The sequence below is a fragment of the Cajanus cajan genome, chromosome 10 (genome assembly GCF_000230855.2).
Source record: "Cajanus cajan strain Asha chromosome 10, NIPB_CcT2T_4, whole genome shotgun sequence".
In the NCBI taxonomy this organism is placed as follows: domain Eukaryota; kingdom Viridiplantae; phylum Streptophyta; class Magnoliopsida; order Fabales; family Fabaceae; genus Cajanus; species Cajanus cajan.
Window position 1 is genome coordinate 49,792,508 of NC_138526.1, and position 22,204 is coordinate 49,814,711.

The 22,204-nt window shown below is 28.8% G+C and overlaps 2 protein-coding genes and 1 long non-coding RNA gene across 5 annotated transcripts; 1 reads left to right on the forward strand and 2 right to left on the reverse strand.

The window, feature by feature from the left end:
• The first annotated feature begins 4,284 nt into the window (after positions 1-4,284).
• Positions 4,285-7,166, forward strand: LOC145952684 (uncharacterized). Its single transcript, XR_014430203.1, has 3 exons — positions 4,285-5,228; positions 6,217-6,412; positions 6,533-7,166. It is a non-coding gene; the product is annotated as an uncharacterized LOC145952684 (long non-coding RNA).
• Positions 7,167-8,756: 1,590 nt separating this feature from the next.
• LOC109806458 (protein IQ-DOMAIN 6) lies at positions 8,757-11,199 on the reverse strand. Of its 2 annotated transcripts, none has more exons than XM_083065450.1 (5): positions 10,960-11,199; positions 10,663-10,866; positions 9,973-10,200; positions 9,760-9,873; positions 8,757-9,648 (listed from the first exon to the last, which is right to left on the reverse strand). In XM_083065450.1, exons 1-5 carry the CDS (start codon positions 11,020-11,022, stop codon positions 9,037-9,039), a joined length of 1,221 nt encoding a protein of 406 aa, XP_082921576.1. In that variant the 5' UTR covers positions 11,023-11,199; the 3' UTR covers positions 8,757-9,036. The 2 variants fall into 2 exon arrangements, with proteins under 2 accessions (XP_082921576.1, XP_082921577.1); XM_083065451.1 differs by having other exon boundaries at positions 8,757-9,645; positions 10,960-11,195.
• A 1,974-nt stretch (positions 11,200-13,173) lies between these two features.
• LOC109806756 (IQ domain-containing protein IQM5) lies at positions 13,174-19,728 on the reverse strand. Of its 2 annotated transcripts, none has more exons than XM_029272821.2 (10): positions 19,298-19,728; positions 16,813-16,931; positions 16,009-16,414; positions 15,554-15,665; positions 15,238-15,303; positions 15,056-15,144; positions 14,875-14,962; positions 14,453-14,683; positions 14,003-14,104; positions 13,174-13,873 (listed from the first exon to the last, which is right to left on the reverse strand). In XM_029272821.2, the coding sequence occupies exons 3-10, from the start codon at positions 16,410-16,412 to the stop codon at positions 13,391-13,393; spliced, it is 1,575 nt and encodes a 524-aa protein (XP_029128654.1). In that variant the 5' UTR covers positions 16,413-16,414; positions 16,813-16,931; positions 19,298-19,728; the 3' UTR covers positions 13,174-13,390. The 2 variants fall into 2 exon arrangements, with proteins under 2 accessions (XP_029128654.1, XP_029128655.1); XM_029272822.2 differs by having other exon boundaries at positions 16,021-16,414; positions 19,298-19,724.
• Positions 19,729-22,204: the final 2,476 nt, after the last annotated feature.

Below are 22,204 nucleotides of genomic sequence, written 5' to 3' on the forward strand. Positions count from 1 at the left end.
TACGTATGAACTTTGGAAAATTGCCACCAAACGCGGTCAAAGGTAGTGATTATTTGCTGAATTACTTAATTATCACGTGTTCCTTTTTAGTGAAATATGAGCTTCCATAGCATATCCCTAAATCTTATAAAATAGAGTAGTTTTTTTTTTCTTTTGGAGCAGTAGAAATTAAAGAAAGAAAAAATATAATAAAGTAATTAAGCTATTTTTTTTTTTGCTAAAATATATAATAAATTGGTCCTATTGATGAACCCATCAGCACTAAAAATCTAAAGAACTAAAAAATAAAATAAAAAGGAGATCGAAGATAACCAATAATGATTATCAACTTACGTTAGAGTATATTATTTGAGAATCTTGAAAGCGTCTAAATAATTTCATCAACTATATATTACCGAAAAAATGTCCAATCTCAACAGACAAAAAAGTAGTAGTTATTAGACATGTGTTTTTGATAGTGTAATTTTAACTGATGAAAATGACGACTAATTAATACGTTTCCCCATTAAAATATGACATTTTTCTATTTGTGTATTTAAGACATTTGAAGAGAAAGAGCTTTTATTTTTTGGATATACTTCAAATCGTGCTTTCTTAACTGATGGCTCGTGTACGCATTAATTCAAACCCATATAAGACATGCTTGACTACTTAGATGAATAAATGCTTAAGAAATGATTATTAATCATTCTTATTCTTATTGAGACTAACCAAGTTTAATTGACAAGTGACATGATAATGTACTATCGTTCCAAATTTGTGATAAAACTTCAAGGGTCATATCTTTAAGAAGAAGAAACATTGAAGTGTATAGAGTTACTCAACTTTGAAAGTTATATAAATCTAGATACTACCGTGGGGAAGAACAATGAGGTGGTTTTAATTAAGAGAACTCATCACAAATATGCAATTATAGTAAGCAAAGCATAATCAATAACTTTATGGTTTTTTTTAATTAATTATATAATTGGTGCATGGGCATAGCTATAATTAATTAGTTTGTCCAAACAATAACTTTTGCTAATCCATGACGCAACTCTTTTGCTTGTTGACCACAACCATAATTTGCATGGCATTATTTGTCCTTAAAGAGTTAGATTCCTTCGTAATGAGCATTGTATTTCTAGAACTTCAAAATTTATAAAATTCTAAAATTGAAAAAGAAATTTGTGATGATTTTTTTTTTTAAGATTTTATTTATTTTAATGAGATATTCTAAAGAGCCCAACCTATTTATTGAAAACCTTTTAGTTGAATCTTTTTCACATTCACGCAAGAATTTTTTTTTTTAGGAAGTGATATATGATGATCTTATTTTCATAGCAGGAATATTATTTTCTCCCTTTCCTTTCTTTCTCTCACTTAATTTTACAACTTATTATATAATTTTTTATTTAAGTACCAATTTTTTCTTCTTCTAAAGTTTAATTCTATTATTGAGCTAACTCTAATTTCCTTGACTTTTCAATTATTAACTTGTGTGTGTTTTAATTCTCCACTGGTCAACATTTAATAAAGAGGTACGGTTTTTATCCTCTTATTAAATTCTTACTAATTAAGACTGATTCTCACTAAAATAATGATAATAAAATAAATGAATTTAATTATTATATATTAATTTTTTTACATTGTTAATTAGTTATAAATCACGTTATGTATGACTTTTAAGATAATTGTTGAAATAGCTAACAAATTCTTTATATCAAAGCTTGTAATTGAATGAGAATTTAGAATCTTTTAATATATTTTTTTAGTGTGTCCAAAAGATATCATTTAACTAATTACTAGTGGGAGATTGATTACATATTTTAGAGATGTGAAATTAAATTACGAAAAAAAAAGTTTTACCTTTCATTATAAAGTCTTCTTCATATGCACAGTTAAAAAATTAATTATACAATTGTCAATGACTCAATATAATCAAATAATTCAACTATGTATCAAATGTTGTAAACTTTGTTGGGCGTTTACACCGTTAGTGCTTAGATTATTTTCATTTAAAATCACATTAACAATATGTTGAACATCATAGTAGAACGTGTTATGATATTCTCCTTTTCATTTCTTAATTAATTAAAGCTCTTAAGATGCTGGTAGAATGTTTTAATGATTTATAAAAACTCTTCCCATTAATGTCTTAATTAATGCTCTTATAACACTTATTACTGTCAACTTCAACAAAATTAAACAAATGATGTATATTCTTTCGTTCATGGTTATAAAGTAAAGGAGAATATCAACACATGTTGTAAGTGTGAAAAAAAAAAAAAACCACATGTTGTCTCTACCTAAATTAAGACAACTTTTTTGGAAAAGGTTGTTTTTCACAAGTAATATAACGTGTACACTGTTGAAAAATAGAGAATTAAAAAATATAAAAAATACAATAAAAAAGGAGAAAATATGACTATAAATAAATGTAAAAGGTAAACAAGAATATTCATTAAATTTTAAAGATAATAATTAAAATATTAAAGGAAAAGTATTTATTTATGTGGTTATTAATTAATGAACATACATATTCTTTAATAAAAAAATTAATATACACTCATTTTTTTCTTACATCTCATTTTTATTTTGAGAAATTTTATTTGTACAACAATTTTAGAGTAGTTTTTGTACGGTTAAGAAAGGAAAAAATATAATAAATGAAGTGATTAAAAAATAATATATCAATAGTACTGTATAATATAAATTGTTTAATAAGTTGTTATGTGAATAATATATTTTTTAATTATTCTCTTTGTTTTTCTCACGTCATTTATCATATGAGTTTAATTCTTATATATAGTTAATGTAATAAAAAAAATTACACTTTCATTTAATCATAATTTACGATTTATATGAATTTTTAAGTTAGTTATTATAAAAAATTAATAAAACTGTTTTATTATGTCAATATATCTCTATTAAACTCTTATTATATTTGTCATTTTTTTTCTCCTATCTTTTTCTTTCTCTATATAACATTGACATAAAAAAAAATTGTAGCGTTATTATTGCTCTTTTTCTTTTAACAATATTCTTAAAGAAAATGTTAATATTTAAAGTGATTTTAGAAAGAAAAAAAGGTAAATAATAAAATTCTTATATCTACACCCTATATTACTACACGTCTACACTTCCCTAAACCTAATTATTAGAGCTATGGAGATCAATGATTAGCTGCAATTCGTTGAACTTGCAGCATTATGCAAAATTAACAACCCACAATAAAAGAAAAAAAAAGTTAAAAGTAACTTTTTAAAATAAAATAAAATAAAAAAACAGAACCATAAAACTTATTTAAACCCTCCAATAAAAAAAAAGGAAAGAAAAATATAAATGATAGGACAGATGATGAAGAATTCACCGGCAGTATTTTTCCTTTTTTTGACATCAAGGATCCGCCGGTCCGGTTATATTCCTCTCCTTTTGCTTATCGGGATTTGGTCCTTTCATAAACTAGTATATTAAAACCATCTAATATTTTGATTTATGTTAATAACACAATTTTTCACCACATATTTAAATAATGACACGTGGATTATTTTGTGGAAATCATATAAATTTTATTTTAAAAAATAAAATATTATTTTACTAGCACTTTTCTTTTTTACAAGATGAGAACTTAAAATGTCTTGTTTTATTTAATATTTTTCATTTTAAAATTATTTATAAATATTTAAAATGCTCTCAATATGCTTATTAATGTAACATAAGGATAACAAAATAAACGAACTTCTATTATAAGAAAATATTAACGAATGAATTTATAATATTAGTTGTCTATGTTGAAATCTTAGTATTGAGAATGAATTTAAAATACTATTTTATATGTTTTTATGATTTTTTTTATAGAGATCAGTCATTAATTTTTTATATATTAAATGTTATAAAATTCATGATGATTACCTAAAAAGAAAAAATAAAAAAAAGTGTAATTTATATACATGTGTCTGTATTATGCTATTCTTTTTTTATTATGTTACAATATACTACTCAATTCATTTAATTTAATACAATTAAAATAAATCATTCTTTCCTCTCTAAGAAACTCATATTTTCCTTCCATTCTTATGTTTTGTATATAAAATAAACTACACATTTATATCTGAGATACAAGTACTGAAAAAATATATAATTTAAATTTATTAATAATTAATTTTTATTTAATAATGAATTATTAATATACAGGTTCAATATACAGATGTTGTCTTTAAGTTATTAAATTCAATAATTATAAAAATAATATTTGATATCTTTATATATTATCTTTAATTTATAAAGTATTTTCATATTTGTTTAAGTCTACTTATGTGACAGCGAATATGTACCCAATTTCCAATATTAGGTGGATGTCAGCGGCTCACCGTGGATTGGAACCTGCAAATTACATTGTGATGGTGTTGTAGGGGAGGAGACTATGGTATCCTGTGGTGGGATACTAAGAAATCATCTTGGTAGGTTTATGTGTGCCTTTTCTATTAATTTGGGAAAATCCATTGTCATTCAAACAAAACTTTGGGCCCTCTATTATGGACTTAAACTGATATGTGATATAAGCTTTAGTGAGAAGATATTAGTAAAGTATAATCTTACTTTGACTATTAAATTCTTAAACAAGGGATTTTTTTTAAATTTTTTTTTATTTTACATAAACCATGCTATTTTTTGGTTAACATTGTACCCATATTATTAGAGAAGCAAATCAAGTCATTGGTACGTTTGTTAAGGGTGAAAGTTTTATGATGGAAGGAATGTATATTTTCTCAAGTCCTCTTCCTTGGATTCAAATTCCTTTATTTGGATCTTTTCTTTATGATTTAATTATTTATTATTCTTGTTATTTTTATATAACTAATATACTAGATAGGTTTTGATTTAGATGAAAGTGAAGTTTAGGTTATGGAAAATGTGTTAAAAGGTTAATGAAGAAGTTTTCTAATATGTATGGTCATGCTATGTTTTGCTATTTCATGGGGAAGAAAAACAATTAACTGCCTATGAGGTTAAATAATGTGTTAACTAATAATAAAAAAGTGTGTTAGAGAGATTGTGTGGTATCATATCAATAAATAAACAAAGAATGGTAAAAAAAATTGTGAAAGAAGATGTTTGTGTGATTGGTATCGGGAAAATGGTAGCACTGGAAAGAAGGCAATGGGGACAACGTGAAGAATATAGTTGCCGGCCACTTTGTGTACGCATTTCATATCGATCGATGGACCAAAAGCAGCTGAGCAAAAGTATGCTTTTACATCCTGTTTCTGGATTCCATGCAAAGTACTATCATAAATAATTGCCTCATGTTCATCTAATCTTTTCTCCATGCATAGGATCACCCAGATTATTAATTTTACGCCTCCCATTTTTCTTTCTTCCTTTCATTTTTAATCAAGCTTTGTTTATTTTCTAGTATATGAAAATTGGGTCTTACTTGTTACATACATACTTGGTTTTTAAGTCCTCTGCTAAAGCAAGAGTGTTTTACAATTGGAATGTGAAGCGTAAAGGCAACCTTATTTTCATGTCGTTGTTTGGCTATTATTGTTGCATACTCATGCCGTTTGACCATTCCATGTCCTTCCCTTGTTTTATTATAGGACAAAACTTAGATGGTGTTGTTGTTTTATTATTATGTTTATTACTGAAGTGAATCTCTAATTCTGATGAGAGAACAACACTTATGATGATCTTTATTATTTGCATCTGCATATAAACTTCAAAAATATAATTCTTCAGCAATTTCTGATCTAGTTTTTTTGTTAAATATTCATTTATTGTTGATGTGCATAAGTATGCTAGAGAAACTAGTCTTTTTGAACCTTCAACAGCAAATGCAATCAATTTGGCTTTAGGGTCATCTTTAATTACAGTTGGCATGTAGCCCCTTGAAGAATGCCATATATAGTAAAATAAAAAGCTAAGAACAAATTTCTTTCTTGCTGTGAAAGAGGCTGCAAAGCAGCATGGAGTTCCCACAATTTGTTGCTTCTGAGAGAAAAAGTAGGAGCATGCCAAGCTTATGATGGAAGAAAGAGCTAGTTAAAACAAGATTCCTAATTAATTGCTGCACATGCATCATTTAATACTACTGGCCTCCTTTGCTTTATTTGTTGAGCCATCAAAGGACTTTGTTGTCAGAGTCTTTTGTTTTTTTTCCTCACTTACAGAGATATCAAAGCAAGTACATGAAAGAATGCCATGTAATTCTTTGTCCTCTACTGATTTCAGATTGGTTTTGGTATGGGTCATTTTCAGTCAAATGCTAGTTTCTTTCTTTTTCCACTCTCGAGAGGATGGGGATTTTTCGAGATACAAGGAAAGAAATCAAGATGCATGTCCCTTCAGATACAACGAGAATCTAAATAAAGAAAAGTAGCATATGGCTCACCTAAAGTTATCTTTAAATCTCGTTTGCTACCATATGGTAAAAATAACCACAATATTATAATCCATACAGCAACCTACAATTATTGTAAACTTAAGTGTACTTCTATTAATGATTTAAAGCTAAATCGATATTAAATTAATTCAATTGATCATGCAGATGAACTCTTATATGCTTGAAGGAAGCCTAGAGGGGAAATATTGCAATGCTTCACCAAGGGAAATTCTATCAACATTCCAGTAGCTGTTAGATTTGAATAAGTGTGTTTGAAACCAAATAAAAAAACGTGGATTAACACACTCTCTATTTAATAGAAGCAACAAATAGTAGTTTTTCAATCAATTGATGTGATTCTGACTTGGAAGTGGATCTTGGATGCACATCTAAACATGCCCTGAATAGGCCTAAGAGAAGATAAAGGGTAGATTCAAAATGCTGAAGGAACCAAAAGTTTGTTCATAAGATAGGTTCACAGGAGAAATAAATACTTGCTTTGTTTACACACATGCAGACGTACACAAAACAAACTTTGCACACTTGTTCATGATCAAAATAAAGAAAAATATAAACAACTTTAACTCAAGGACAAGAATTGCTAAAAACATTTTACCATGGCTATATTAAACATAAACGGAGAAAATGAAGAAACTTAAATCTGAATTTTCATGAGTCAATCAATAATTGGCACTGATGCATACAGGTAAAGGGCCACATTAGTATTTATCAGTATGGCCAGTGCAAATAGTGGGAAAAATAAAAGAAAAAGAGAAGAGATGTTATATTCTTTATAAAGCAAGGAAACAAGACTAGAAATGCCCTACAGAAAAAGGGATATCCAAGAAAATAGGCCTCCTATAAGGCCCCACTTCGTCTTCCTTCTATTCATGGCAATCCCCCATGAAAGGAAGTTTGCACACTTACTCCAAATTGAAGAAAGCATCCCTCGCTTTTTCTTTCCCCTCACTTGGGAATCCCATCAAATGACATTCAAAAAATTTTGCAACTTTTGGTGGCATCCTGATTTCTTGCCTTTGTTAGCGCATATTCTCACGTGGAAAGCCTATAGCACCCTCGTCTTGTGCACGTAGGCCATGCAGTATAGACAAGTCAAACTAATGGTTTGGAGATACCCTCTAAACTAAAGCCCTTTCAGTATACGTCCATGCTTCTGAAATTGACCTTTGAACCATTTCATTGTTTGGTCTATTTGGAACTCAAAATGTTTCATTAGTATTTTTTGTGTCTATATAATATATCAATCTTTTTTGCTTGATGTTTACCGGTTAAATGATGCACTAATACTTCAAAGGTGACGGTGATAACTGTGGTCCTTTACGCAAAAGCATGATTGACTGGAGCTGGACCATACTACACGTTGCATCATTGCATATTATTTATTGTACATAGGACCACGTGACTTTAACTGTTAAACTTAAATTATTCTTGTTGCTTAAGTGGAGATAAGCATTGTCAATTAAAGCTTACACATCTATAATCTTGAATTGATGTTTTTTGCCCGTCGTATTGATGGTTACCGCTCTGCAGTTTTGGGTTCAACTTGCATAATGGACAATAAAAGTTGGGTGCACGGGTTTAGGGATGTAGCCAGAAAAAACAAACATGATTTTTTTCTGGTCCACAACTAATAAAAGAACTATTTGTGATAGGTTGACACTGTTAATGTGTAGTAATGGAGGTCAATGAATGGACACCGACTCAAGATGATAAATGCGTGTTTAAATTATCTTATTTTGAAAAAAAAAAACTATAAAAAGGATTACCAATTGAAGCCCAGCAACTAAAAGCATGCGGTAGTAGTATGTTATGATGTACATTGATTTCTGGCTGATATCATTTTTAAAATCAACAGAAGGAACTGACAATGTTGCAGGTTGCAACATATAGCCCTTATTATTTTGGACAAAAGCAGTCAAAATTATTAAGAGGATCAGAATGGTAGAATTTTATTTTATTTTCTGCTACTGAACAGTACCATAAATTATTAAGTGAACAGAGGCTTCTAGGTTAATGTTTAACACTAGTAATAAAAACCAGAGTCAAACTTACAAGGCGTGTTAGCAGCTTCTCTAATTGAATTACTAGAAATTGAAAAAAGAAAAAATTATTGGCCAGCTTTTCTAATTGAATTACTAGATAATGCAAACACGGAGGAGGGTACCATGTGTCCATGCCTGCATGCACAAGTGCACAAGTTCAATGGATTTTTCATGGGCTGCGTATAGATCACACAACAGTTATGACTAAAAAGCCCATAACAAGTGTTTAATCCCCCATACTAGCTTAGTAGCTTATTGAGTGGAAAGAGCAACATACTTCACTAAAATGTAGGAAACAAAAACAATGCATCGATAGCTTCCAAAAATGGTGAAGAACATTGTCTCATCTGAAGCTCGATTTCTACTTGAGTTAAATAATTCATACACAAAGCTATTATGCATATATTAGTGTACAAAACACCACACATATTACAGTAGTGTACTAGTTTGCTATTTCATTCTTCACACAAAACCACCTATCTACACTGCCAATTAGCCCATAATCCTAACATCCCATACGTGCTCATCTAACTATGTCAAACGGACAACAAGCTGTTGAACTCATTGAAAGTAGACCACAATACTCTCTGCCAATGTTACAGAAGCTCATATCCTAATTTCTCGTTTTTGATAACTGGCCCTTAAAGGTGTTGCACAAGAATCCTTCCATAAGTTAACTGAAGGATCAGAATTAGAACTACTTCTAGAATCTCCATTCAAAAAGCCTGTTGTTGAACTGTGAGATGGACACTCCTCCATAACAAGTTTCTTTGAATTCAGTGAAGAACTCCTGCAAGCTTTCAGTTTAGCCTTGGTTGTCTCTGTCAAATTCATGTAGCTTGGTTGATGAACATCTCTTTCCTCCGTTGCTTCCACCAAAACAGTACTTGTGGATGGCAAAGATGGAGATCTAGATGTACAAGATGTTGACACAGGGCTATCATCACACATGTATTCAGAGCTTATAGCTGAAGATGATGGCGTTGATATAGTTGCAAGAGATTTAAGCGAAATCCTAGTTGTCACACCATTCCTTCTTGATTGAAAAGCAGGAACAAGGTCTTCACTCTTCCTGGAAATAGGACTCTCCCAAGGCTTGGTCTCCATCCACCGTTCTAACAAGCTACATCCTAAGCTCTTATTGCTTAGGTTGTGATGCTTGAGAGGAGTCAATGCCTTGGTGCCTTTTGTGTTTGGACTAGCACATAATCTTGACTGCTATAACCAAACAAAGATATTTGAACCACATGAATTTGTTAACAATTTTAACTCCTAAATCTTATCAAAGGAAAAAACGTATACCAGAAAACATCTTCTCAGCTTCATTACCTGTGTGGACAGAGAGTATGCCATTGCTCTATCCCTCTTGATGGCTCCTTCTTGTCTCATTCGTAGCTTTGCTTTAACTTCATCCACTGTTCCAGGAATGTCACACCACCTTTGCTGATAATAATAACATGACAAAATATGCTACATGTTAGCATCTCCTAATATGTTACCTCAATCATCAATGTTACATTATCTTAAAGAAATTCATGATACCTCAATCTGCTTGAAAGGATCAGGTTGGTTGCGATGATCATCTAATAATTTCTGCACTGCTTTTCCTTCAGGGGAATTCCTCACATTCCTTGCCCTCACACGTGCCTGAACACGAACAAGAGCCTGCATGCACCTTAGAGTAACTGCTGCTTGCTTTCTTACTAGCCGGCCCCGAAAAATAGCTTGTAGCCTTACCACTGCCCTCAAGGCCCTCAAAGCTCGCCTAGCCTGCAAATTGTGTATCAATAAGGTCAATATGAAAAAGAGAAAATCATCACAATATAAAGATGCAAGCACAAGATACACACGCCTAATATACTAATCACAAGAGACACAGCCTGTGGTAAAGCCTAAAGGGGCCTAGGAATATCAAAATTCAATTTCACTTGGGTTGATGAGAGCTCTGAGCTAATTTGAAAGCACAGATTTTTAAATTTGGATCTATTAGTGGAACTTGAACAAAATCAAGTTTCATAGGTGATGGGGTCATGCCAAGATCAGGAGATCCTAAATCTTGATTCCTAAAAATTGGACTCGGAAATTGGAATTTCAAAGTCACATCACATCTAACCATAGGCCAAATTTAAGATCTAAATAAACAAACCAAGATATTAGAAAGCACAAACAAACTCATAGCATAACTAACAAGCCTAAATTAAAGGTTAATGCATGCATGAACATGAGAATTACCAAGAAGGCTCGAAATACTGCCTGAATGCGAATGGCAGCCCATTCCTGCTTGATGATCTTGAAATCTTTGGGAACCATCACAGCCACTGCATAAGTAAGGGAAGAATCAGGTACAGCAGCAGCACCAACTTTCTTCATGGACCCTTCTGAAGAAGCCCTCCATAGCTTCCACTTCTTCTTACTCTTGTTCTCACCACCCTTCTCCTGGTTACACATTTGTAAACAGTGAATAACAGCAAAGAACCAAAACGAAACAGATTAAATAATTAAAAAAAAAAAAAAAGTTACTTCACTAACTTGATCAGTTGAGTTCTTTCGAAAATGAAGAAGCGACTTAAACCACTTTCCCGAAGCACCCATTGGAGAAAAGAAACTGTTTGTGCTGTGAAGCAGTGCGGAAGAGAGAGAATTTAGGCTTTTTTGTGTTTGTGTATTATGGAGCGTGGTTTGTGTTCTTGTGTTGGGGTTAATTAAGGAAAGGAATAAGGTTGAGAGAGAAACAAGTTTTGAAATTTGAATTTCTGTGTTGGGTGAACAAAAAGTCAACCTAACGGTAACCAGATACTCAAAATCAAAACTCAATCTTTTTTCTTTTTTATTTCCGACGCTCCGATTTGACCCTTTCAGTAGCTATCATCAGCGGATCCTCTTCATACCCTCATTTCTGTAAAGCCCAATAACATAAAGCCCAAAGCCTCACATGCAGATATCTCCCAAGAATCTATACACCCTATCTGAGGTTATTTAATGAACCCACATACACATAATTTATTTTTATTATTTTTTATTTCATAATTTAGAGTATTCTATTTTTTCAACCCCGCATTTCTAAAAGATTTATTAAATGACTCTCATCAACAATTTCACATTCTTACATTTCATCAATATTTGATTAATTAAGTTTTTTTTTGAGGGGAGATTAATTAAGTTATAAAATAACTAAATTATAAAAAATAAAAAAAAAATGTACTATATATTATTTGGTTTGAATCCATCGGATGAAAATAAATAAAAGAAAAGTTTGAAAAATGTGAGTAAAAAAAATATGAGATAAAACTTCAAAAGAATGTGTAAGAAGGATAAAGAAAACTAACAGAGAACAAATAAGAGAAATTTAAAAAGGTTGATTGTGAAAAAAAAAAATTCTCAATCATACATCTCAAAGTGGTAAATATTTAACGTGTTAAATTTTTTATTTTCAATTGAATGCCAACAACTATAATTTACGAAGTATACCTTTTGATTCTTGGCTCTCTGATTTATTTCTTTTAGAGTTAACTTCTATTTATTTTAATTATATAAGTAAAATAAAGGGTCTATTTTGCACATTAAGTATCAATTTGTATAAGTAATTGGTCTAAATAAGAACCTCACTCCAACAGTTAGAACATGACAAACATTGATGTTCACACGATAAATTTTTCTTTAACACTCTTTGTGAATGTTTTTAGAAATGTTTAAATTAGTTTGAAAAAAAATAATTATATTGACTCCTAAAATCAGCTTTAATGACTCCAAATAAGTCATTAAAATTAGTTATGTGGAAAAGAAGGGAAATTTTTTTAAATATAAAAGTACCATTACACTTGCATGATAAATACAAGTATAAAAGGTTTAATTTTATCACAAGAGTTATTTGACAAATGATTTATGAATGTAGTATCATTCTTTAGTTTCATTAGTGATGATGAATTTTGTTTTCTTAATCTTGGAAATAGAGGAAAAGTAACGAGCAAAAACCTAAATAAATCTCACATCACTTGACCATTGCATAGAAAAAAATTTCCACTCTTAAATGTTGATGATAATGTGATCAACTTAATGTTGGGATACAAAACAAATAACATAAATATCAATATCATAACATAACCTTAACAATGATATTAGAATTGTTAGTTGTATTCGATGACAACCAAAAATCCATAATTCATAACATGCAAATAATAATAGAAATGCAATATAAAACTACATTTAATTGAATGAGAAATTGTCATTTGTTTGAAAGAAAGATTGTTGCGATACAAAATAAAGTCTCACGTCTTTAAAACAAGAGGAGAAATAAAAATTTATAAAATACATACATATTTCATTAGTTGAGACTTTTTGAATGATAATAAAATATAAAATCGTTAGAGAATAAACTCAAATTAAACAATATCTAACAAATTAATAACAAAGATATAATTATTCCCTTGATAAAAATATATCTTCGTCAAACAAACCAATAAAATAATTCTAACAATTTTCTGATAAAAATATATCATCATAAAAAAAATGGACAAAATAACCTTAACATTTATGTCCCTAGTACAAATAATGCCGAGCTTTTTATTTTATTTGGCAACATAAACAAAATCTCCACTTAAAAAAGAAAGCTTTATCGAATTTATTGCATGCGTACACCATGATACCGATGAAGACATTCCAATTTGCACATCACAGGTTAGTATCTAACTTTATAGACAAAGAGCACGACTTGCTTTCAATACGTCCATCTCATCTCAAATGGAGTAGAGGTTAAAAAATAATAACTGTACTTTCAAATGTCATATGACTTATACAAAAATGGATGATCAAACCGACCTCTTAACACTATTGGATAAGCAACTAAGCGTTTAAGGGGAGGGGAAAATAATCAATTCAACAGAAACTATCTGACCCAAAAAATTGGCCAATAAAAACCCAAATGAAAAAAACAAATTTTTGGTTAGCTCCTTTGTGGCCTTTATCATCTTGTATTATGTACCAACTGTCCAAATTTAAATGCTAAAACGAAAAAGCAGTGCCCATGAACTTGAATGTCCATAAACCCTAAAGAGGGCATTGGGCTAGGAAGTCCCATGTTGACAAGCCTAGGTGACAAATGTTTTGTGCTAGGCCTTGGAGAGGGAATGGGTGCTTTGCCTGCAAATGTCGCATTGTTGACTCTTGGTGAAAGATTGAGTTGTTCAAGTGCTTGAACTTGGAATTTGTCTGCATACTCTCTCACACAAGCAATCCTAGGACCAAATCCAGTTGCCCATTTGTTTGACATTGGCTTGTTTTCTTCAACTGAACCTTCCACATTGGTACCAATGTCACCCAAATTTTCTCTACCATGATTATTGGCAGTGGTAGAGGCATTGGAACCCACATTACCTTCTATGTACCCAAATGGCAGCTCTTCATTTAGAGGTTTAGAAGGAGGGACATCATCATCAATTGGATCCTTCTGCATCAGACAAACATGAAATTACTGAAGTTCAATAAATGTTAAGCAAATTGATGCTTGGTGATTTTAAATTGAAGGCCAATTTGGAAAAATCTTTTTAAAAGTATATATTCTTTTAAAGTGATTCACCTTTACATTTGTCATATCCACTTTGTGTTCCTCCAAGAAGCAAATGAATTCCATAAAATTCTTCTCTGTTGGACGGTAGTGGCCACTATAGGGCCATATAGCCTGAATAGTATGTAAATGAAGATCAATTCAATTATAAAAGAAATGAAATGTCAACTAAGAGCTCTTGATCAATGTAAGAAAATAAAGACTATTAAATCATAGTTGAATTGTCAATGTTAAAAGATACATGCACTGATGCACACAACTTTTTCAAGTCTAACTAACTTTTAATTTAAATCATATATGTATAGCTATAAGACCCATATTCATAGCTCTCATATTGTTAAAATAAGAAATATTCTCATTAGATATATGTTTTTCAATTTCTTTCTTTTGATTCTTGCATTTTGTGACAGAATAACAAAATTATAACATAAATTATCAATGGTGATAAAACATTTGGCATACGTGAAGAACTCCATTTTGGGCAACCAATCTTCCAGATGCAATGGTAGCACCACCAGCTAGAAAACTAGAGTGTTGAAATTGGCCTTTATTCTTTTGTCCAACGTACAAAATTCTAGATGAGCTAAGGACAAAAATCCACTTAGATTCTTCAGTAGTGTGTACAAGTTTCTGGCTCTGTTTATAAACAAGCCTGCCTCCCTCCACAATCACTTCATATGCTTCCCTCTCTTTCTGCAAATTTGAAGCAAACTTTGAAACTTTTAATATAAAGCATAAAATAAAGTCATTATAAAATAAAGCCTTCAATGCACTAGTATCAATGTCACATAAGACATGTCATTGATGCAAACCTTGTACTACATAATTAGTACAAGTATTATCATACGTGAAATTGTTAATGCTTATGTGGTTAAACAACTTACGGGTCCAAGGTACTTTATGCATTGCATCTGCAATTGGCTTCTAGGACATGTTTTAAGATTTACTTTTTTGCCATCTCCAACATCCAACCTTCATGTCACCAAGATACAAATTAAGAAATTAGAAAATGGGGATCAAAATTTCTCTCAGCATCTATAGCAATCCCTAGTTAACAATTTATACCAGTAGAAAAAAGGTTGGTAACTCAAGCTATGAAACCAGACTTCATAGTAGAAATGAAGATTGTGCCCATAACGATGACGGGGATCAATCTGCAAAATATATGGATTCTAAGACCACATACGACCAAACAAAAGAAAAATGAAATTATAACTCATAAGTCAAGATGTGACGTTTGAGCTTACAGCTTCTAGCCAGTGCCTTAGTGCTAATTTCTGTGCCTTATCATCTTTGGACAAACCTTTTCCCACCTAACAATAGGGAAAGAAAAAAAAAATACAGTGGTTAGCATTCAAAAAGAAATTTTATTAGCAAAGAGATTGTAAACTTTGAATACGTCTATGTGGTCCTAGTCAATTTATGTTAAGTACATTATCTTTCCAACAATGAAAATGGTTCAAAGAAGACTAATATGGACCCAAATATTGAAGCAAAGTACATAAAAATATATTCCTCAGTCAAAGTGGATTAAATTTTATGGCTTCTAATATTCAAGTATACCTTAGCAGCCATCATCCTAGCCTTTGCCCATATATCAGAAATAGCTGTTTCTGATTTATCGTCACAATGGGATATGAAGCACCTGTTAGCAGTAATCACTGAATCCTTCCACCTGGACCAGAGAAAAAAACTTGAGAAACTAGTTATTGAAAGTGCACTGAGCACTATCATTGAATTCTCATTGCTTATAAACTTTTCATAGCCATAAAAAAATGCTTAAATATATCCATTTGTTTTGATAATTATACATTTTCTAAACAATTGTTTTTTCTGTTAATTTCTATAGTTAACAAAAAGGTGTGCTTCTAATATTTTATAAGGACTAAAGTTACATGATTTTTATAATTTTTAAGAACCAAAAATAAATGAATTTTATGAAGCTCAAAAAAGTAGTATTTTTAAGTAGCAAATGCATATTTAAGCTCAAAAGAGAAAAGAAAAGGACAACTATAGACTTTTGAGCAAACCATAGCTCCTCGCAAACAACTGCACAATCAGCCAGATTTCTTCTAATCCTGTAACTCTTGTAAACTTTCTGAAGCTTTATTGTTGCTAAATCAAGCTGGGCAGAGGAAGTTGGAGAAAACATTAGTTCTGGTTTTTGTAACATAACTTTGGGGTTTTGTTTGTTGAACAAATCCTCATCTTCCTCCTTTGAACCACAATTCTTTGAAACCATATATTTGAATGAGAATGTGGTTTGGAGCTTCAGATTTCCCACCTTCCTTCTCTTCCAGCTAGTCGATTCTTCGGTAGCAGCAACAACTAACTTATCAGGCTTATAGAAATCATTCAAATTTATGTCGTTCTTGAAGCTCACTGTGACCTCTCCTTCCTTGCTTCTTGCAGATATTCCCATTCCTAAGCAAAAAATCAGGAACAATGAGCTTTACATTTTCCAGTATTCTCATAACTTATTACTAGCAATGACACTCTTAATGTACATATACGTCAAATGATGAGCATACAATTCTAAAAAGAAAAGACATATATCTTGTCTTGCTTTACTTCAATCTATGTAATAGTGAATATCAAAGACTAAATCAGTCACCAATAAAGCATTAATGGCATTCAACTAATTCGAGCATAATTGTCTCGGGTGGAAAATATTTGTGTTTTATATTTAAAAAAAGAAGAATCATATTAAGCATTTGAAAACTGAAAATTGAGAATGCTTGAGATAGTTTATAGTTATAAACATCCATGACCAAAACATATGCATAAACAAAAAGAAAAGTTTAATTAGAAGGGCGAGTCACCTGGTAGTAGTAAAATGTCAGGTTCTTTATAGTTTCATGTATGCAGCAGAGTTTAGCATTTGAAATGGCACTTCCCAACCTCTTTTATACTGTACAAGTTTGGAAGAGGCATTAGGCAGCTGCAAATACGCAAAAGACATGTGTTATAGAAAAATGTGGACCTTTGGAATTTGGTTGCCAATAAATTGGTTCGGTTTGAATTGAAAATTAATCAATAGAAAAAGTGTTGTGACTTTCTAGTTCCATAAAATTAAATTCAGTTATTTTTATTAGTAAAAAAAAAATTAAAAACGACGCCGCGACTTGCAGAACCCACGAGGGGTTTGAATGGGTTCAAATATTCACACGTATGTTTTATTAAGTACCTTATATGTGTATATACCAAACACATGGTTTTGTAACAATTTTGGAAGCAGAAAGTGTGACTATGATGTGAAATAATGAATCAGTCCAAAGCTACAACCATATTTCAAACAAAAGAACGGGTCGTCATAAGAAATTAAGTTGTTGTATTATGATAAATGTGTGCATGTTTGTTGAAAAAATCAAAGAAATGTCCAAGGGAATAGAGGGAGAGGGACCAAGATGACTTTTTAAGTTCATTAAGCGTTACGGAGTAGTTAGTATGATACTAACATTTGCTCCCTAAAATTTAGAAAGTTTTTTTCCCTTCTTTACACACGATTGTTTTCGTACCAAATACAAAACACTGTTAAAAATGATTTTGTTATGCATAGTAAATAATAATCAAATAATTAATAAATAGATTTTTTTTTATTCAAGACTACAATAAGATATATTGAAAATATTAAATATTATACCTTTATGTAAAAGTGTTTCATTCTAATCTTTTAAGGGCAGTATTAATAAAACTATTTATACCTAGAATTTAAATTCTCTAAAGTGGAAAATACACTTTTAAGGATAAATAACTTACTTATATTTACCCAAAAAAGAAGTATTTATAGTTATTAATGAAAAAATAATAGTTTAATAATTTCACAATTTAACACACACTAGTTAAGGAATAATGATAACTATTTTTTATTAAAATTAAAAATCAAGATAAAATGCTTTAATAATATTTTTACTTTTAATTACCTAATCAATATCCTTAAAATATTAATTAAAGTCTACCGGATTATATTAAATAACATATGACTTAAATATGTTTTTGTTTATAAACAAAGTTTCACATTGATAAAAAATATATATATATATATATATATATATAAAATACATACATATTCTAATAATTAAAAAATATTTTGAGAAATAATAAAAAATAAAATCATAAAGACTTAGGTGCAAAACAAACAATATCTAACTATTGTTTGTGTGTGAAATTACTAAATTTATTTTTTTCTTTCAAATTTAAAATTATTATTGTTAATCTTTGTAATTTTTAAAAAATTTATTTTAATTTTTTAGGTCACCAATCTTATTTTAGATTTTATACAACAATATTTCAAAAGAAAAATTCTAAAAAAATTAAAATATAAAGACTAAAATAAAATTAAAAACTAAAAAATAATTTTAAACTTAAAAAATTAAAATAACTTAACCGACTAAAAACATTTAATTCATAACATATTTAATCCTTTGAAATATACTAATAAAAATATTCCAAAACATAATTAGTATATTAGTCCACGTTTCCATATCATTTTTGGGCTCCTCAAATGTTGAGAAGGCGCAGGAAGGCCCCTATTATAACTTTTCAGGCCTTGTACTAAATCCATTAACTAGTCTATTTGAAATTTCTTAAAATTATAATTGTTTTCTTGATATTTTTAAAATGATTTAAATATATTTTTAGTCCCTCAATTTTAAGGTAAATTTGTTTTTGATCCCTCAAATTTAAAATTATTGTTTTTAGCCCGTATAATTTTAAAAAATCTTATTTTAGTCCTTATATTCAAATTTTGTTAAAAAATTTATAAAATATTATTGTATAAAATCTACCTATCGGTGTCCCTATTATTGAAAATATTACATTAAATTCAGTTGATATTGTATAATTGTTTTAATTAGTCACTTTCAAATATGTTATTGGTGATCTAAGGGATTAAAATAAAATTTTTAAAAATTCCAAGGACTAAAAATAACAATTTTAAATTTGAGGAATTAAAAATAAATTTGTTTTAAATTTGAGGGACTAAAAATATATTTAAGCCAAAATTGATCCACGCCATGAAAGTAAATTTAAGTAAAAATGACTGAGAGATAAATTTGGCTATAACAAAATTTATTATGAAATTTGACCCAATTATCTTTTTCGAAAGATTCTTATAATTTTTCTTGAAAATTAGAGGACAACTTATGTGTTTTTTTAAAAGAAAAAAGGTAACTATTTAATAAAAAAATGCCTCTAATTATTTAAGATAATTAGACATTTTTTATAGATGAATTTGAACAGACAAAAAAAAAGTAGTTTTATTACCTTCCTATATAATCAAAGACAAAAGTGAGAGTTTAGATTTACCTTTATAGTCCTCGAGCGTGAAGAGACAGAGGAAAAAACTTGAGATGGTGAAATCAAGACTTCCAACGAATGTAGCTGGGCAAAGAGAAGATTGAGGCCGAAAGTGAAGGAATCTGGAAGTCATGAATGACATGTGAAATAATAACAACACATCAAAAATGTTTTGTCATTTTAATTTTGATTATTACTCTGTTCACTTGAATGTTGATTCTTTAGTTTTCTTTTAATTCTTGAAAAAAATGTACAATACTTTAGTAAAAGTAGAACTTGCTCTGATGTGTTGTGTTTATAGTGAGAAGTAGTATGACAGCACAGAGGATACACTGGTGGTTCTATGAATGTCACCAAATGAAGCACTCTGGCCGTGGCTGAGAGTCGTCTCAGGTTGTTACATTTATAGAGGTCCACAATAAGCAGGTCTCATTGGTTCTGAGTTTTAATTCCAAGGTTATTTAATTGTTCCATCTTTTTCATTTATATTATTGAATTTTTTTATATTTTTTTTATCTAAATTAGGTAAAATTATAATCAATGATAAAAAATTTTTTGTTTAAATTGATAGAACTATTATCCTGTTTAAGTATTAAACACATAATTGTATATCTAAAATTCCAATGCAAAAAACTAAAACATCTTGCACCAATTGATTCATGGTTTGTTTTAAGCAGCAAATTGACCTAAATGCCTCTTGCATTTTACAACTGGTTATCATAGTGACGCATGCATGCTAGATGGAATATTAACTTGTGATTGTAACAAAGATGAACCTAAAATATGGCTCTTAGTAAACAAAAGTGGTCAGAGGTAACATCAATGAGTGACCCCTGCGTGTAATTACATTACACGCAATGCACAAATGATAGGTCTGTGGCAATTGATGTCACAAGTTAAGAAATAGCAGCCAAGACTAACCTGTGCTGCCTTCAGCTTTGCCATAAAATGGGGTAAAGTTTATAATAAAAAAACTCCTAAAAGGTGATAATTTGTATTTGTAACATACATTTTTATAATAAACAGAAGAAAAAAAGAGAGAATAAACATGGACATGAAATGATGATGGTTGGATAGAGACTTGGAGAGGATTAAAAAATTGTGTTGTAAAAAATATTATAAAACTAAAACATTCTTGCTTTACCAAGTGGATAACAGTGATTTGCGTGTATTTTTATTACATCAATATAATGGATGAATATATAAAAGAGTTTATGACTTATTTTATTATAAAATTGTGTTGTAAAAAATATTATAATGAATATATAGATTAGATTTTAATTAGAGTTTATGACTTATTTTATTTAATAAAAATTAAGTTTAAGATTTTTTTAGAAATATTTATTTATTTAAAAAAGCTAAATTTATATTTATAAAAATGTTTATTAGACATGATAAGTCATCATATTTATGTGTATGATATTATAAAAGATAATATACATATAATATTATTAATAATATAATTAAATAAAAAAATTTATAATATAAAAAAATTAAATTATTAATATTTTTGATATTTTTATTATATTTAAATATTTTACATTCCTTTTTAAAACAAAATCAAAAAAAAAACTCTAGTAGCATTTTTGTCTGTTTTCTTCTTTTATATTCATGGTTGATTATTTAAAATACTTCAAATGAAATATAAATAAAAATTTTAATTTTTTTTAATAAAACCATCTTCTTTTATTACAACTTGTGTGAGAGTGTACATTAATGTACATGAACATACATTAATTGTCTCTCTTAAAGTTAATATTTTATTTTTATTTTAAATTTTAATAATAATAAAAAATTATTTTTTATCATATAAATTAAAAAAGGATTCATACATGTATTTAAAAATGTAATTATTAATTTATTTAAAATTAAATGTATTGATTTATTTAATATTATTAATAAAAAATTAATTTTTAAATAAATTAATAAATTAAATTTATTGATTTATTTAATATTATTAACATAAAATAAATTTTTAAATAAATTAATGTATCAAATTTATAATAAATAATAAATTAAATTTATACTTTAATTTTATAAAACATGTTGGACCTGTATATATATCCTAACCTATTCTAATGTATAATCACAAAAAAACAAAATCAATTATAAGTTAAGCAAGGTACCCTGATATATTTAGTTATTGTAGAAAAATGTGAATGTTTCTAATGATTTTTGTGAGTATTTTAAAAGTAACTTATTATTTGTGTTGGTGTCTAAAATCTGTGGGAGTTGATTGTAGTCTGTCAGAAGAGCCACGTTAGACTTGAGAATGAATATTTTCATTGCCAAGGAAGAGGGAACAATTTGTTTATTTTTGTTTTTATTTTTATTTTTAGTTGTAGTTTTAATTACAAATTTTTTAATTTTTTTTAATTTTTTTTCACTTTTAAATACTTGTATAAGAAATTGTGATTTTATTTTATTTTGTAAAAAAAACTTTGACAATTTTTTTGTAAAAATCTTAAAAATAAATTATAAATAATATGACAATTTTGTAAATAAAAAAATTAAAAAGTAAACAAATTTTCATGAAAGATCACATATTATATCTTTGAATGCTTAGTGTATGTTTAGATTGTAGATTTTACATTGAGAAACATTAAGAATTGAACATAAATCTTTGTAGATCTACCTCAATTCATGTATGTCTTTTTGAACATGTTTTTAAGTTTTAAGTTATGAGTTGAGTATAAGTAAAGAAAAAAAAAAACTTTGTTATAAAATGGTTAGATGTTTAAATTTTAATTCTTGTATATAGAGAAAATTTAGCAAAAAGATATGATCAATCTCTAAATATTTTCAATTTTTTTTTAAAATATATTAGTCTCAATAAATAATTAAAAAACATTTCTTAGAATCATACAAGTATATATATATATATATATATATATATATATATATATATAATTTACA

Excerpts from the sequence above, each read along its gene's own strand:
- LOC109806458 (XM_083065450.1), bottom strand. The coding sequence starts at position 11,022 with ATGGGTGCTTCGGGAAAGTGGTTTAAGTCGCTTCTTCATTTTCGAAAG. Across the intron at positions 10,201-10,662 it reads CAGTATTTCGAGCCTTCTTG|GCTAGGCGAGCTTTGAGGGC; the intron begins GTAATTCTCATG and ends CACAATTTGCAG. Across the intron at positions 9,649-9,759 it reads CATACTCTCTGTCCACACAG|CAGTCAAGATTATGTGCTAG; the intron begins GTAATGAAGCTG and ends GTTTGGTTATAG.
- LOC109806756 (XM_029272821.2), bottom strand. The coding sequence starts at position 16,412 with ATGGGAATATCTGCAAGAAGCAAGGAAGGAGAGGTCACAGTGAGCTTC. Across the intron at positions 15,666-16,008 it reads GAGCTATGGTTTGCTCAAAA|GTGGAAGGATTCAGTGATTA; the intron begins GTCTATAGTTGT and ends TCTCTGGTCCAG. Across the intron at positions 14,963-15,055 it reads TACCAACCTTTTTTCTACTG|GTTGGATGTTGGAGATGGCA; the intron begins GTATAAATTGTT and ends GGTGACATGAAG.